The sequence below is a fragment of the Culex quinquefasciatus genome, chromosome 3, assembly GCF_015732765.1.
Source record: "Culex quinquefasciatus strain JHB chromosome 3, VPISU_Cqui_1.0_pri_paternal, whole genome shotgun sequence".
Lineage (NCBI taxonomy): Eukaryota > Metazoa > Arthropoda > Insecta > Diptera > Culicidae > Culex > Culex quinquefasciatus.
The window spans coordinates 117,203,384-117,221,234 of record NC_051863.1 but is presented as its reverse complement, the minus strand read 5'-3'; the positions used below and the strand labels follow the sequence as shown (position 1 = coordinate 117,221,234).

Here is a 17,851-nt window from a genome sequence, read left to right as displayed (position 1 = left end):
GTAAACTCGTGGGTGAACTGTAGAGCTCCTTGTGTTTTCTCAAAATAAAACATTAAAACATCAACTTTCCCTATAGATGCATTAAAGATTACGTGTATTTGGACTCATTACAAAAAAGAGGACTAACTTTACATAGCGTTTTTTACTTTTTGTCATTCACTTAGTCTTGTCACAATGTTTGTTTAATTTTAATGAGTAGTTTGTTGTTGTTTTATTTGTTTTAACATGTTTTGTCCTTCAGAGTAACTGGAACTCGTAAACTGTCCTTTGCCGTCTGCTTTAGCCTTTCGCTTCAATTTAAAGCCTCTTTTCAACAAAGATACTTCCCTTCCGTCACTGTCACTATCGATTGGAGATTATCAGTTTGACTGCTTCTCGACGCTTCTTCTGTGTATTGAGTTTAATTTTTATTAGGAAACTGTTTGCAACCAGAAGCAGAGCGCAGGATTCGACTTTTGTTAAGGGACGTTTTTCTCTTCGGATTTTGGTTTGGTATCGGGTTGGTTTTTGAGATATAAAAAAAAACAATTTGAATTCGTGTTGATCCAGTAAATAAAGCATTGTTTTTCTATTGATTTTGTGTACAATTCCGTTACAAAATGAGGTAAATAATAAAGTAACTACAAACAAAAAGAACATTCAAAAAATTCACTAAAACTGTTTGAAAATCAAGTAGAAAAGGTCATTCAAAAACGTCCCTAAATCGACATTATATCTAATCTTTTGAATAATGTGTTGATTATTTTGTTTATAAGTTTAATATACGTAGAGACAAACATTATTCAATCTTCGTCGTTCAGTCCATAAATATTCCCGTTTTTCTTCTTCTTTCTTTCTTCATTTGTTTCCGAGCGGCACGTGTGTGTGTGTTTGTTTGTGTGTCTGTGCTCGCATTAGCCGGCCAATTGGTTTGCTGTTGTTGATTTGTATTGTTCCGGATCTGGCAACTCTCGCTATTCGCTGTCGTCGTCGGTGTCGCATCCTCCTGCTCCTCCTCTTCCTCCTCCTCCTCCTACGCCGCCACCGGTGCCGCCGTCGAGATTGTAGATCCTAATCACTAATTATAATACTTTTGGCTTCACTTTTCCGCTGCTGCTGCTCTGCTGCAGCAGCATCTGCGGCGGGGCGGTCGAGTTCTGCAGGTTGTTGATGATTTTTAGCCGCTTGTTGGAGAGAGACGTCAGCGACGAGGACGAGGGTCGTTTCAGGCTGTGGTTTGTGTTTGTGGTGGGTGTTTGGTGACTAACGGTTTGTTGTTGCTGTTGTTGCATTGAACTAATAAGATTCTTAAAGTACGCGTTACTTAGCAAACAGGAAGTCTTCTCAGTCGGTTTTTTGATCGCCGCCTGTGGCAGTATCAGTCGTCGTTGGCCACGGTTGACTTGCCCTAGCCGGTTGGCGGTCGGGGAGCTCGAGAGGCCTAGGCCGCCGTTGGTGTCTTTGCTTTTGCCCATTCCGGCGATTGGCGACAGCAGGTCCCCGGAACGGGCTCCGGAAGTGGCGAAGTTGAGTGCACTCCGCGGTCCTCCGATCGGGGACAGCTGGGAGTTGAGCGACTTGGCGAGGTTGTTCGATTCGCTGACCAGGTTCTTGCGAATGTTCAGCAACTTCCGGTTCATGACGTAACCGCCGCCGAGCTTACGCAGCTGGAAGTTGTTGACGTGTAGCGGCTTTGGCAGGTTGCTGTACCACATTTTGACCCCGCGGAAGTCATCAATCTGGGCGTGGTACATGGTGTTGGCCTGTTGCTGCTGCTGTTGTTGGGCATGGCGTTCTTTGAGAAACTCGGCATCGACCGTACGCAGCAGGTTCAGTTTGGAAATGTCCACCGGGGTGTTGACGGTCAGGATTTCCAGTTCCGGCTTGAGGGCAACGTTCTCTATGTAGTGTTGCTCGACCAGCGATTGCGATATCGTCGACAGCTGGTTTGGGGTAAGAATGATAGAATCGGCCAGATCCGCTTGTAGCTGGGGCAAAACCAATGGGTTTGCCGTCGAAGGAAGCAGATTTATGGTCGGTACGATGTCGTCTATGCTCTCGGACAGGTCTGTTTGAAGCGTCTGGCCGGACAACTGTTCCGCGTTCTGAAGATTCTGGGCTAACGTTTGTAGGGTGTAGTTGATTTGATCGTTGTAGTTTGAAATTAGTGCATGCTCGCTCAGTTCTTGACCAGTCGTGGTGGTTATATACTGGTTGGGGTCATGGAGTTCGGCACCGTTGGTGGCCTGAACCAGCGGAAGCTGACCAATCAATTCCGCCGGGATAAACTGCTGCTGCTCGGCCTCTCCAGAAGTCACATCCGCAGTCGTAAGGATCTCACCGGCGTGCATCGTCACGGTGGTGGCCGTAGACCCAGCCAATGCCGCTTCGTCGGTTCCAGCGTTTACGCTGACCAGGTTCGTTCCGGAAATGTTCATTGAAGATATCACAGATAGTGGAACGGTAACGGTCAGCTGCTGCTCTTGCAAACTGTTGGCAAATTGTTGAATCGATTCCTCGGCAGTTTCGTTTTCGCTCGTCGGATGCAGCGTTCCCGAAACGGAAAGCTTCAACTCGTTTGTTGTTGGATCTACCACGATGGTCGCATCCGACAGGACCGTATTTGGATTTTCTTCGACAAAGTGCTGCGCCAGAATTTCGGCCGCAGCCGCCGGCATCGTAACTTGTTGCTGATCCCGCTTTCCTGCCGATCGCGGCTGCTGTCCACCGAACGCAGCCGGAGAAATTGGTGGCACCAACGCCGGCGGTTCCTGATACTTTGGCTGACCGGACGTACCCCTACTTTGCTTATGCTTCGACGAGCGGTCCGATTTCGATTCGGATTTCGGCGAAGACGACACGAGACTGCCACTGCTGCTGGCCGCCGCTTTTAAACTGCCCGGCGTCGACGGTGCACTCTCCGGGCGAGGACTAGACTTTTCCGGCGTAAACGACAAATGAGTGGTACCTTCCGGCAGTCCGGGATGCTCTCCGGCAGTAGCTGCGGCTGCGTTGCGTCCACGGTCCGCCGCATCAAATCCAGACGACGAGTTGCTCGACGATTCCACCTCGATGTAGTTCTAAAACAAAAACAAAAAGTCAGTAAGAAAAACCCTTCGCCCAACCTCCCAACTCCCCAACTCACTTCTTCCTTGGATGTTGCTCCTCCAGCCGCTCCCGCTTTGTGGTCCGACAGCAGCTTATCAAACGACTTGCTCCGACCCGTGACGGCTCGCCGCGACGACAGCGAGTGCGACTTACAGCTGAGTGGCCGCGTGCAGTTGCGCTTTCCATCCGCCGATTGGACTCCGCAGTGTTTATCCGGGTCGTACTCCCGCGACCGGTCACCCTTGCGGTCCGCGGACTTGCCACTTGCAGCGGAGACGGAACTGCTGCTACTGCTGCTGCTGCTGCTACTGGTACTGGTACTACTGCCATTTCCGCTAGTCGTACTGGAAGACGACGACGAGGATGACGACGAAGAGGAAGAGGACGAAGAAGACGGCAGCTTGCTGGAGCTGCTCCGCTTTCCCCCCTTTCCCGACGGCGACGCGTTGATGGACGATGCCGTGCTGTTGTTGTCGCTGCTGACACCGGATGAGGTAGACGAGGAGGAACCTTTCTTGTCCAGTAGGGTGGCACTCGACGACGAGTTGCTGGCGGCGACGGGCGTCGCAGCTGTGGCTGAACCGGAAGTTTCGTGCTTGGCGCTGCTGCTGTGAGCTTCAGTCGGTGGGTTGACGTCGTTGTGGGTAGACGATTTGGAACTGCTAGAAGAGCTACCACTCGAGGACGATTTGCCGTTGTGGTGCGAGGAACTGTGCGAAGAGGACGAGGATGTGCTTTTGCCGTTTTTGCCCTTGACCTTCGAGCTCGAACTGCTACGAATCTTCAGCGGAGTGTTATCCAAGTCTTCGTGCTGCTGCTTCGACGAGTGACTGCTGCTGCTGCTAGAAGATTGATGAAGCTTTTCGGATCGGCTGGCGGACGACTCACTGGAACTGGCTGCAGCACTTCGTGAGCTCACTTCACTGCTGCTCGAGGAGTGGTGATCTCGACTGCTGTACGACGACGTCGACACGTTCTTGGCAGCGTGACTGTAGTAGGAATGGTGACGATTACTCATATGCTTCTGAAGGCCCTGTGGTTTGACCACGCTGCCGCAGATATCACAGATGACTGCGTAGAAAGGATCCGTCTCGGGGCACAACCCGTAGAGACCCATGTCGGCCCGGTCCAGTCGCATCACGCTGCCCTTTGGCCGGTTCGCCGAAACATTGCTGCTGCTGCGTGCGGCATTCTGACTGTTGGCGGTGGCAGATGACGACGAAGACGAAGACGAGCTCTTACTCTTGTGGTGACTGCCGTGACTTTTGGACGACTTTCGGTGCTCTCCCGTCAACTCACTGATTGGAATGTCCTCGTCGTCAGCTGAAAAAGAAAATTTTAATTGAGCGTTTAATTGATTGGCGCACAATTGCCACAACACGGTTTACAAGCAATGAAACTCACAATCTAGACCGGTCCATTTGTTGGCGAGCTCGGCAAACAGCTTCCACTTTTGACCTTTCAGCTTGGCCATAGTAGAGGCCATCGCACTACTGTCCCGGTTACTCATGTTGCTGATTCGTGTGGTGGGTAGTTCCTCCTGCTGTTATCAACTGGACTTTCTCAATTGACTATTTGGCTTTTACACTTTAGTCCAAGTCGGGTTACAAATAGGTAGAGCAAACAGGATGTTTTTGTTCTGACGAATACCTGCAGGCGAAAAAAAAACGGTGTTAAACACGTTCGATTTGTTTCTCACGCTTCGTATCAGCCAGTGATTCATGATTGCACCAGCGGCTTATGGTATTTGCTGTGGCGAAATTGACCGATAAGGTTGCTTCAAATATAAAATAAACAAATAACTTTCTTCACCTGTTGGGTGATTTTGTCATTTTACCTAGAAACAAATCGATAGGGCATTCAAAAATTGGTAGATCATTAGAAGGTCTTTGAAGCCATTTTCATCAATCCAACTAAACTTTAAAAGCTACCTGTTCTATTTGAATTTATTGTATTTATTTGAGTGGAGAAAAACGAGAAACAAGTTTCTCGACAATTCCAGGACATTCCTTTAATTATTTTTAGAACAAAAAAACAAACCATTCACTTTAAACTACAGATTGTCAAGAAAACAGATTGGCCAATGTTTGACAGATCCAAACGCGCTGGACACCAACCGCCCTTTACGCCCAGCAAAACTGGCAGTGTTGCAAGCGCAAAACACACGTTGCCAGTGTCGTTTTATTTTGCACCGACCAATCTGTTTCCCTCGACAATTTGTACTTTAAACAACTCCCAAGTCTTGTGGTCTCCATTGCATGTTTCGGCTCGAACCTAGGAGTCCAAAGGTTTGAAAAATGGGAGCAGAGTTCGGAAACTCACTCACGAATTACTCAATCATGAGGAAAAGCTAAGTTACCTGCGAGTAAATTACTCAACCCCTCTCGGTGAGTGTGAGGGCCTTCCTCATTTACTCACAAAGAGGGCTTTGAGGGCTCACGAGGGCTATTTTAGAAAACAATTTTCAAGCTGTCAAACTCTACATTGGAGAATTTATAGTTCACTCAACAGCGGAAAAGTAGTCCTGGTGGTAGAGGCGCAGTGCTATCGAACAAAAGTTTTTTTGATTACAGTGGTTCAAATCCTGATTTTTAATTGTTTTTTTTTTCAACGAGTTAACCAAAAAGTTTATTGTCGGCTTCCAGCTGTCCTACCGACGGATAGATCGGAGGTAGTTTAACCCTCTCCCGCCTATGGTTACTCCAGAGCACCAAAACTTTGAACTCAAATACCTCGGAACTGACACAACTTTTCATGGTGCTTTAAGTTGCAGGTGTTCATGTAGAATGTATACTAACATCTCCCTAAATTTCATCAAATTTGGTTAAGCACAAGCAAAGTTAAAGTGTGAAATGTAAACAAAAATGGGCCAATTTTGGGGAAATAAATAAGACCTGTTTTCGAAAGCCCGTAAAAATTACCAAACACAAAATTTTATTAAACAAAAAATGTTTTGCTATCATTTGAACCTTGGACAAGAACCCCTGTGAATAACATTGTGAGTTTGGACCGGTTTTATGTGTTTTTCAACCTTTTTCATTTGGTGCACCAGAGCACCACCTAGGCATATGAGCAACTAAATATTCAGGAGCACTTTTTTTCTAAATTACAGAAAAAGCTTATTTTTATCAAAACAAAGTGTATAAACGTTTTGACTAATCATAAACAAGACAAAACATTGTTATTAGACCGATAGTTTTATTATTTTCCTCATTTTTCATGAAAATTGTTGTTTGTGGGTTTTGAATGAGCCAATCAAATAAACCTGAAAATGCAGAGATTTAAGAATTTGCAGTTAATACTTCAGAAATATGGTCTTACTGCTAAGAATAAGTAGTTTTTAACATATTTCGAAGCGTTTTCAAACAAATGAACCAATAGATTTGAAGGAAACGAGATTTTGTGGTTTAAAAAAAAGTTGCTCATCTTCCTGATGGTGCTCTGGTGCACCACTTCAAATTCTACTTTTTTGCCCCAATTCGATGTTTTTGGGTCAAAGTAAAGTATTTCCTGCATTATTGTACCAAAATTAAGCCATTTACTATTTTTACGATAAGCAAACAGCTCTGGGCGTTAGAGGGTTAAACGGAGGATGGCTCTGCGGGTGGATTTTTACAGCTTTACTAGCAGTGCATGGCCGTGTTGCCCACTCCCGGTCGTCGTAAATTGTACAAATGTTGAATCGGCACACGCCGAAGAAGTTGCAGTAGCTGCCGGTGGCTTTAACTTGAAAATTTAAAAAAGGCATTCATTTCGTGTCGTGAACAGTTGAACATTTGACAGTTCGGTTGGAGCCTGTTGAACGATGTGTGCGCTCTTAAAGTTCCTAAATTATAAAGTTCTTAAATACATAAGTTCTCAAATTTGAAAAAATGAAACAAATATTTTTGATTAATATTAAAATTATTATTGAATTATGTCTATTTGTAATTTAATTTTAAATTTTTAAAATTGTTGGAATTTGCTTCTTTTAAGTATACACTCAAACCCCGATGGTTTGACACCAACTGTTGTCAAACGAACGGGGCAAAAATATAAAAATTTAAATTACAAGCCTAGGTTTCAACATTAGGATGAAAAAGTGTTTTAAAATGCATTTTACAGGCGTACAGTTGCTTTCCAATCATTAGTTTAAAAATATCGAGGTATTGACGGAATTTTTTTCGTAAAATAAACTTTTCCTGAAATTGAAAATTTGGTTTATTGGACCTTTAAAAACTCCAGATTTGCATTTTGAAATTTCTGAAATTCAAAATGTTGTTTGCCTTTCTTACTGAAGAAAGGTATAGGTTTTACTTTATGGCTGGACGTCATTTTCATCTTCGTAAATAAGACGATATAGCATGAATATTAATCGGAAAAATCTCCAAAATATCACACTGCATTGATTTCCGACGCTCTATCGATTCATTTTGACAGAACTCGTCTATCTCCAACCCTCGAATTTTGAGAAAATAAATTCCGTGTAGATTGAGTGATGTTCGTGTGTGGTAAAATTTTGCCAAATTTTGTGTCGCGTCGTTCTCAGCTCCCCTGAATCCGATTTTGATTCATCTGAATGCAGATGAAAGCTAGTGTGCTGAACCTGGGCGAGTTGCCGCTCAAATTTTGAAATATCCATCTGTTTTCGGATGTGGTCAGACTTTTCAACAAAATACACAGTTTTCAAATGAAAATATGATCAAAATTTTTCATTTTTGTATCTTTTATTTATCTCAAAAATTGCATTTCTGGAGGTTCTGGAGTTAGAGCCGTTTGATTAACCTACCATAAGAAAAAAAATCCCTAAAAAAAGGTAAAAGCCCACCTGGTGACCTTCGCCAACATTTGACGTTTCTAATTTTATCCGAAATTTCTTCCTACATTCATAGTACAGACCATGAGTGAGCATCTGAAACAAATTTGACATCGATCGGCAATCCTGAACAATTTTAGAACGATTTACTTTTGCCTTTCTTACTAAAGAAAAGTATAGGTTTTACTTTATGGCTGGACGTCATTTTCATCTTCGTAAATAAGACGATACAGCATGAATATTAATCGGAAAAATCGCCAAAAAATCACACTGCATTGATTTTCGTCGCCAAGTCGCCAAGTTGTCAAGTTGAGCTTCGAATACTGGCGCGAGAATGCTGGCGCATAAATGTTTTGGCTCGACTTATACTCGTTTGTAGTAGCTTGTCTACCGATGTTTCCTTCAACATGTAAGATATCGTAGCTTTTTCGGTTTCTTTTGCTCTGTCCGTTTTTGCATAACTGTCCAATGTTTATGCAAAAACTTTTGTGGCTTAGGACATTCATCCGGGTACAAACAATTAGTTTCCCGTGTGCTCCTAAAATCGCCTTTAAGTAGGCTTCATTTTATCGTGATTTCGTAAGTTTATTTAACAGAGTTCATTGGATTCCAATAGGAGCATTCGAAGCTTCTAAGCTTTATATCGTTTTCAAAGTTTTTAATGCTCGCGACGCCAATGGCTATCTACCTAAGGTTCTCGCAGTTGAGTGTGTAGTGGTGCGGTTGTTAAAATAGCTATCTCTGACTCTCTCACTTTCGTAGATGCTGAATGGCAAGCTTCCCACTGTGCGGTTAACTCGGTTTTGCTTTGCGCCTGCTTTGTTCGGTTTTTGGGCTCGTACCAAAACTAAAAAACCAAAACCACGGTGTGCGTCGTCACTGACGCATGGGAAGCTTGCCATGCTTGCGTTTGTCATAAACGCTTGTTTGATTAAAAATTTGTACGATTAAAAATATTCTGTTGGTGAAAATTGCGTTTTCAATTTCTTTTGAAAAACACATCATTAACAATACATTGCTTTCATCATAAGATTTTTTGTATCAAGTCGATGTTATGAATTGAAAGAAGTTATATTCTTTAGTAAGAAAGGCTCTACCTCACCCCTGGTGGGATTAAATCGGGTTTTTCTTTGCTTTTAATCAACATTCTTTTTTGATTCACAAAACTCCACCAACTTCACCTCCACCCCAAACGAGTTACGTTATAAAATAACGCTCCCTAAACATCGAATAAAATAAAAAATAAAAAAATAATTAATTTTTATTTTTTTGCTTTTTGGGCGTTTTTGGAACCGCCGTGAAACAGGGATTTTCACAAACAAGCAAAACAGAAAGAAATAACGATAAAAAATATCTTATGGAATTTCAAATGTCACACATTTTTCGTGTAACATTTCCTTGATGAGCCAACAAATTACGAGGTGTTGACAATAGGCACATTTCCCCTATTTCGTCACATTGCCCAATAATCCATTTCATTTGCCGCAACGCAGCGAATGGTTGTTGCGATACTGTATGCACTGCGATGACAATCACAATGCAAACATACATGAAAAAGGAAGAAAAAAGTGAAATCAAAACCAGCCCACCATCATACGACGCGTGATAATACAACGCCATGGTTTTTTTCTCCGCAGTGCCTTATCATCCCACATGTCTGGACTTCCTGCAGGCCCATTCAACGATGATGACGGCTCAACTTCCACCGCTGCTAGAGGCTTGATTGTTCCGCGACACACATGCACTCACGCAGACACACACATGAACCAGCAGAACTGATTAAAGGGCGAACTGTATCAAGAATGGCCAACTTTCGTCAGATTTACTCAATGAGCAGCGCGTGTACTTTGAACCTTTTAGATGCTAATTGAATTACAAACGGAGAAAATCAATTTTGAGCAATGAGAGAAGGACAATCACTTTCAAGAACGGACCTTTTTCCTACTTTCAATAGAACCAGCAGTCCAGACGAGAGGATTGACCTCGTCACTACCTCTCGAGGTTATTCGAATTGAGGGTAATTTTTTTTGTTCGGGCAGCTGCTGTCATCCGGAGAGTTGAGGTAGGCCACCGCCGCCTTCACCACCTTCAAGCAACACACGCACTTTTCTGCTGTTCCCCTAAAATGGGCTAAAATGGCCAAGGAAACAACGAGACTGACCTGGTGCTGCTCCCCAGAGGATTAGAGTGAAGCTATCCAAGGGTTCAGTACTGTTCCGTGCTTTGTTGCCTGGCTCTGGCCTCGAGGTGGAGTTGGATTATTCCTTCTTTGCTAATTCTGCTGCTCTCGGGGCAGGAAATTTCCTTGACACTCTCGACGGCAGCAGCAGCTTTTTCGATTTGACTGGTCCGTCTTGGGTTGCAGCGTGAGAGCAAGATTGGCCTCTATACACACGGGACAGGCAGACACACACATAGGCGAAACGAACGCTAGGAATGGTGATTTGTCACGGCATAAATTCACGACAAAAATATTAATAACATTTATCAAGATTCGTACATAATACGAGGCTTACAGATCTGGACAAATACGACGATTTACTAAAACATTTTTGTGAAATTCCGAAATTCGATTTTTCGTGATTGTTTGCCTATACATTTGAAGAAACGTCAACCGGCATACATTTTGTTTTATTTGCGAGTTTGGCAAACTGTCAATTACGAAAACGTGCTAGTTTGTTTGTTTGTCATAGTCTAATACCTACTTAAGTCCACGATCGAGAAGGAGCCGCCAAGTTGACTGTTGAAAGGTTATATTTTTGATAAAATTCTAGGAAAAAGCCTGATTTTGTGGAAAAAGCCTGATTATTTCAGAAAGACATAAAAAGCTCGTACGCAAAAATATATTATCTAGACTCCAAATAGAAATATTTCAGGAATTAAAAATAAAAGAAAAACTTATAATAATGATAAAGAAAACTGAGCTTTTTAATTTACCGTTATAACATTCAAAAATAAAAAGTAGAATTCAATTTCACGGCTTCTGCGAAATTGTGACAAATTACCGTGCCTACCGATAGGACTTGTGAGCTTGGCAGTGGTCCCTGCTGGATTGTTTTTTGTGAACTTGGTGTGTTTATTGTTATTGCTCAAGTTGATACGTGACAAACAAAAGAATCAAAACTCATGTTAATCAAAATCATACCATATCATCATAACCTAAATCGTACATAAAAAAAAATATGTTATTATGTCTGGAGTATTTTTTTTTTAAATAGGTCCAATAAACAAAATTTTCAGTTTTTGCTTTTTGGATGTTTTCTAATACCCCTGACTCAAGACGGTTTCAAAAACAACCAAAAAGCAAAAACTGGAAATTTGGTTTATTGGACCATTTAAAAAAACATAAGGAATGAAAATTTACTGGAAAATAATACACAATTTTTACAAAATGGTTCTTTTTACAGAAAATTATGAATCTAGCGTATTGAAATTGTTAAATTAAATTTTGAATTCAATTTTACTAAAACATCTTGAACTCAAATTTTTACTGTCATTTATACTTCAAAACAATATTTAAAATCTCAAACCAAAAAAAAACTGGCATCACTGTACAGCACTGTACTACACAAACCTTGCTCTCTTCCACGCACACTTTCAATGTACCGCTACGAGTATGAATGAACTGTCCGTAAATGAATAAAGTATTGGTAAATGAATGAAGTACGGGACTCGCTTGTGTGGGTGTACGCGTCCGATGCTTTCGGTGTTTGTTGTGATTTTTGTCTCTTTCTTGCACCGCACACCGTTTGACGTTTGGGTAAACTGTCAGCTGTTGACAGTCGCGTCTTCTTCCTCTTTCTTTTCACCCCGTTTTCAGCAACCTCCGCCCAGCTACCAGGAAGCACACACGCACACACTTTAGACTTTCAGGGGAAAAATCGAAGCAACCTCGACTCCTTTCCGGGTGGAAAATATCCAGATAAAGTCGGTGATGAACAGTGGTGCACGGGCTGGGTTTGAAAATGCACTTGCGGATCGGCGACTGGTCGAAACTTTGGACGCAACCCGTGCGAGGGGACACGAGAGGCGACTGAAAACAAACCCGGACTGATTTTCACTTTGAGCCGAGGGGTGTACCGATGGTGTTCTTTTTCTCTGTTTGTTCAGGGACACAGATGTAAAAGATGAGCAACTCGAATAGTGTTATGCACGCAAAACGGACATTAGGTATAAATTCCTAATTTTTAGTATTTTTTGAACTTATGTTCTAGCTTGTCAAATTATACCTAAAAATTAGTAATTTTTTCTTCCTAAAATTTAGGATTTTTTTAGAACATTGAAGTACTTCTTAAAAATTCCTAAATTTTAGTATTTTTTTAGTTCAAGAATTGTGATTCACGTTTTGACATGTCAATGTCAAAATAATTTCGCGGCTGTGAGTTTGTGTTCCGTGGTGCTGCTGTTAATTTTTAAATTGTGGGAAGTGGCAAGGTAAGTTTTGTGCCGGGAACCGATCGGAAATTGATTTCGAGTTGGCCGACGAAACTTTCCACGTGGCCATCCGGATCCAGTGCAGCCCCGGTTGGGTCGGCAGAAACGCAAAGCCGTACCCGACTGGCCAAAAGTTGTCGAACGAGTTCAGCGCAATCAGTTCCACGTGCAGCTTTGGCCAAACCTGGATTCCGCGGCAGGCCAGGTGCAAATCGAGCGGAGTTCCAAAGTTGGACCGCCGAGGATCGACGCGGGCCGTGTTGGCGACACTCTGTCCCTCGCAGTGACCCTCAATCACTTTCCAACTGGACCCGAACTGGACGCTCCATTTGCAGAACAGGTTCGGCTCTTCAAAATCCGACGCGTGGCACAGTTCTCCCAGGATGGGACAGAGGTTCCGCCGGGGCTTCACTGGATTTAATTACATAGCTTTATTTTTTTTAAGGGAACCGCTTTTTGAGTGCCAAGGAGGAGGACGGAACCTTCAACTCCCGGCGGGATTAAAAAAGCCGCGTCTTCCCTCTCGTGCCCTTGAGGACGGATGTTTGCGGAAGAGCTGGAAAGGGGGAGTATAAAGGAACCCCAACCGGGGGGATTGTGCGATCCACTGAGAAAGGTGCTGGAGGCGAATGAAAGGTTTGAGGTTGGTGAACCAAAGTTTATCTTGTTGTGATTTGGTTGGGAGTTGCGGGTGTGTGTATGTGTGTGTGTATGTATGCGTGTGTGAAAGTGCGTTTGTGCTCGTGTGTGTATGAGAGACTGAGAGTGAGAGGGCGAGGGTAGAGGAAGAGAAAGTGGGAGAGAGAAGAGGAGAGGGAGAGAAAAAGGAGGTAAAGAGAGAGAAAGTGGGAAAGGGAGAGAGGGAGAGAGAAAGTGGGAGGGAAGAGGGACAGAAAATGTGGGAGAGAGAGAGAGAGCGCTAGGGTGAGGGTAGATGAAAGATAGAAACTAAGAGAGAAGGAGAGAGAGAAAGAGAGAGAGAAAGAGAGAGAGAAAGAGAGAGAGAAAGAGAGAGAGTGAGAGACAGAGAGAGAGAGAGAGAGAGAGAGAGAGAGAGAGAGAGTGAGTGAGTGAGAGAGAGAATGAAGGGGGGGGGGGTAAAATGTGTGTATAAGAGAGAAAGATAAAAATAGTGCTAGAGAGAGTAAGAGAAAGAGAGGACAGAGAAAGAGTGAGAAGGAGAGACAAGAGAGGGGGAGAAATAGAGAAATAGTGGTAGATAGAGTAACAGGTAGGAGAGAGCAAGTGGGAGTAAAGGGGCAAAGTGGGAGGAAGAAAGAGAGAGATGAGAGAGAAAGTGGGAGAGAAAGTAGGAGAGGGAGAGAAAGTGTGAAAGAGAGAAGGGGAGAAAATGTGGTAGAGGGGGAGAGGAAGAGAGAAGGTGGGAAAAATAGAGCGGATGGGAGAGCGAGAAAAAGTAGGATAGAGAAGAGAAGAGAAAGCAAGCTCGAAATAGAGAGAAAGAGGAAGAGAGAGAGAGAAAAATTTAAAAACCCTAAATTTCAAACATCCTCAATCTCCAAAAAATCAAATATTCTAAAATTCAAAATATTAAAAGATTTTTATATTGAAGTTGTAAAAATATTCAAATATTACAATAATAAAATATCACAAATAAATAATTATTAAAATATTAAAAAACTAAAGCAGTAAATTATTCCAACAATAAAATATTAAAATATTGAAATACTTAAATTTAAAATAACAAAATATTAAAATATTAAAAAATTTAAAATATTAAAATATTAAAAAATATTAAAATATTAAAAAAATTAAAATATTAAAATATTAAAATATTAAATATTAAAATATTAAAATATTAAAATATTAAAATATTAAAATATTAAAATATTAAAATATTAAAATATTAAAATATTAAAATATTAAAATATTAAAATATTAAAATATTAAAATATTAAAATATTAAAATATTAAAATATTAAAATATTAAAATATTAAAATATTAAAATATTAAAATATTAAAATATTAAAATATTAAAATATTAAAATATTAAAATATAAAAGTATTAAAATATTAAAAATTTAAAATATTAAAATATCAAAACATCAAAATATTAAAATAATAAAACATCAAAATATTAAAATATTTAAATATTTAACTATTAAAATATTCAAATCATCATAAATGTATTTTAAAATATTAAAATATTAAAATATTAAAATATTAAAATATTAAAATATTAAAATATTAAAATATAAAAATATTAAAAAATTAAAATATTAATATATTAAAATATTAAAATATAAAAGTATTAAAATATTAAAAATTTAAAATATTAAAATATCAAAACATCAAAATATTAAAATAATAAAACATTAAAATATTAAAATATTTAAATATTTAACTATTAAAATATTCAAATCATCATAAATGTATTTTAAAATATTAAAATATTAAAATATTAAAATATAAAAATATTAAAATATTAAAATATTAAAATATTAAAATATTACAATATTACAATATTAAAATATTAAACTATTAAAATATGAAATATCAAAATATTAAAACATTAAAATATAAAAATATTAAAATATTAAAGTATTAAAATATTAAAATATTAAAATATAAAAATATTTAAACATCAAAATATTAAAATAATAAAATATCAAAATATTAAAATATTAAAATTTCAAAATATTAAAATTTTAAAATATTAAAATATTAAAATATTAAAATATTAAAATATTAAAATATTAAAATATTAAAATATTAAAATATTAAAATATTAAAATATTAAAATATTAAAATATTAAAATATTTAAATATTTAAATATTTAAATATTTAAATATTAAAATATTAAAATATTAAAATATTAAAATATTAAAATATTAAAATATTAAAGTATTAAAATATTAAAAATTTAAAATATTAAAATATTAAAACATCAAAATATTAAAATAATAAAATATCAAAATATTGAAATATTAAAATATTTAAATATTTAAATATTCAAATCATCACAAATGTATTTTAAAATATTAAAATATTAAAAAATTAAAATATTAAAATATTAAAATATTAAAATATTAAAATATTAAAATATTAAAATATTAAAATATTAAAATATTAAAATATTAAAATATTAAAATATTAAAATATTAAAATATTAAAATATTAAAATATTAAAATATTACAATATTAAAATATAAAAATATTAAAATATGAAATATTAAAATATTTAAATATTATAATATTATAATATTATAATATTAAAATATTAATATATTAATATATTAAAATTTTAAAATATTAAAATATTAAAATAATAAAATATTAAAGTATTAAAATATTAAAAATTTAAAATATTAAAATATAAAAATATTAAAACATCAAAATATTAAAATAATAAAATATTCAAATCATCATAAATGTATTTTTAGGTAAGAACATTTATAAAAAGTTGTTTTTTATGTAAATAAAATTATAAATATCATTTAGACCATTGTTTTCTTCTGCCTGCATATCTCTTGGATAATACCTAATTTTATCTTTGATTATTCCTAAATATAAGTTATTTTGGTTACCTTACTTTTCTAGAAAATACCCAAAATTTAGATATTTATGCCTAGAAATTAGGAATAATCGTGGTCCGACATCTTGAATTATACCTTGAGCGCTTACTTTTCCAGAAAATATCTCAAATTCAGGCATTTATGCCTAGAATTTAGTAATAATCATGGTCCGCCATCTTGAAGTATACCTGAATATCAGTTATTTTGGATCCCTTACTTTTCCAGAAAATATCTCAAATTTAGGTTTTTACACTTAAAATAAAGAATAATCGTGGTCCGCCATCATGGATTATACCTAAATAAAAGTTATTTTGGATCCCTGACTCTTCCAGAAAATACCAAAATTTTAGGTTTTTATGCCTAGAGTTTAGTAATAATCATGGTCCGCCATCTTAGATTATACCTAAATATTATTAATTTTGGTTCTCTCACATTTCCAGAAAATACCTAAATTTTAGGTCTTTATGCCTAGAATTCAGTCATAATCATGGTCCGTCATCTTGGATTATTCCTAAATATAAGTTATTTTGGATCCCTGACTTTTCAAGAAAATATCAAAATTTTAGGTTTTTATGCCTAGAATTTAGTAATAATCATGGTCCGCCATCTTGGATTATACCTAAATATTAGTAATTTTGGTTCCCTCGCTTTTCCAGAAAATACCTCAAATTTAGGTATTTATTCCTAAAAATTAGGAATAATAATGGTCCGCCATCTTGGATTATACCTGAATATCAGTAATTGTGGATCCCTCACTTTTCCAGAAAATACCTCAAATTTAGGTATTTATACCTAAAAATAAGGAATAATCATGGCCCGCCATCTTGGATTATACCTAAATATTAGTAATTTTGGTTCCCTCACTTTTTCTGAAAATACCTCAAATTTAGGTATTTATACCTAAAAATTAGGAATAATAATGGTCCGCCATCTTGGATTATACCTGAATATCAGTAATTTTGGATTCCACACTTTTCCAGAAAATACCTCAAATTTAGGTATTTATACCTAAAAATAAGGAATAATCATGGCCCGCCATCTTGGATTATACCTAAATATTAGTAATTTTGGTTCCCTCACTTTTTCTGAAAATACCTCAAATTTAGGTATTTATACCTAAAAATTAGGAATAATAATGGTCCGCCATCTTGGATTATACCTGAATATCAGTAATTTTGGATTCCACACTTTTCCAGAAAATACCTAAATTTTAGGTTTTTATACCTAGAATTTAGTAATAATCATGGTCCGCCATCTTGGATTATACCTAAATATTAGTAATTTTGGTCCCCTCACTTTTCCAGAAAATACCTAAAATTTAGGTATATTGGTTCTTCAATTATACCTAAAATTTAGGAATTCTCGTACTAAAACGCGACTAGTAATTTTATTACTAATAGCCGATTAGTAATAAAATACCTTATTGCAGTCAGGTTCGATTATACCTAAAAATTAGGAATTTATACCTAATGTCCGTTTTGCGTGTGGTAAACAAAAGATTAAAATTTAATAATCTAAAACTCGCAAGAAGTATTATCACAGACAACAGACGAAGCGGCTAGAACAAAATAATTTGAAAATCTTGTGTAAAAACATGGCAGCCGCATCCAGCTTATCTACTAGCGCCATCTGTTAGCCTATTGCCACTCTCTAAAGCAGCCATGATGGTTTTCTGAGAAGGTGTGTTTGAAAATGCATTCCCTAGAAATATTTTAAAAATATATTATTTAAATTTTTCGAAAAAAATGTAAACAGGTAAAGCACATAGATGTTTTTTTTTCATGTAATTATCGATATTAAAAAAATAGTCTAGTTTGATGCTTTTATAAACACAGCAACCAAGGCCGCGCTTGAGGCTGTCAAATTCTTGCTGGTTGTGTTTATAAACAAAACCAACAGAGGAGAGCGAAAAGGAGGAGGAGACCCGGTGAAAATCGGGAAGATGGGCAAGCGTTTCTTGGACAATCCGGAACTGGTTCCGATAAAGTCTGGAAGCC

General features: G+C 37.7%; 2 protein-coding genes across 4 annotated transcripts; both read right to left on the bottom strand.

The window, feature by feature from the left end:
• Positions 1-70: 70 nt before the first annotated feature.
• On the bottom strand, positions 71-11,935 carry LOC6035612 (serine-rich adhesin for platelets). Of its 3 annotated transcripts, none has more exons than XM_038261732.1 (4): positions 11,457-11,935; positions 4,492-4,737; positions 3,125-4,410; positions 71-3,059 (listed from the first exon to the last, which is right to left on the bottom strand). In XM_038261732.1, exons 2-4 carry the CDS (start codon positions 4,595-4,597, stop codon positions 1,062-1,064), a joined length of 3,390 nt encoding a protein of 1,129 aa, XP_038117660.1. In that variant the 5' UTR covers positions 4,598-4,737; positions 11,457-11,935; the 3' UTR covers positions 71-1,061. The 3 variants fall into 3 exon arrangements, with proteins under 3 accessions (XP_038117660.1, XP_038117661.1, XP_038117662.1); XM_038261733.1 differs by lacking the exon at positions 11,457-11,935 and adding an exon at positions 10,044-10,261; XM_038261734.1 differs by lacking the exon at positions 11,457-11,935 and adding an exon at positions 9,817-10,008.
• A 159-nt stretch (positions 11,936-12,094) lies between these two features.
• On the bottom strand, positions 12,095-17,517 carry LOC6031836 (B9 domain-containing protein 2). Its single transcript, XM_038261140.1, has 2 exons — positions 17,475-17,517; positions 12,095-12,727 (listed from the first exon to the last, which is right to left on the bottom strand). Exons 1-2 carry the CDS (start codon positions 17,515-17,517, stop codon positions 12,288-12,290), a joined length of 483 nt encoding a protein of 160 aa, XP_038117068.1. The 3' UTR covers positions 12,095-12,287.
• Between the last annotated feature and the right edge of the window lie 334 nt (positions 17,518-17,851).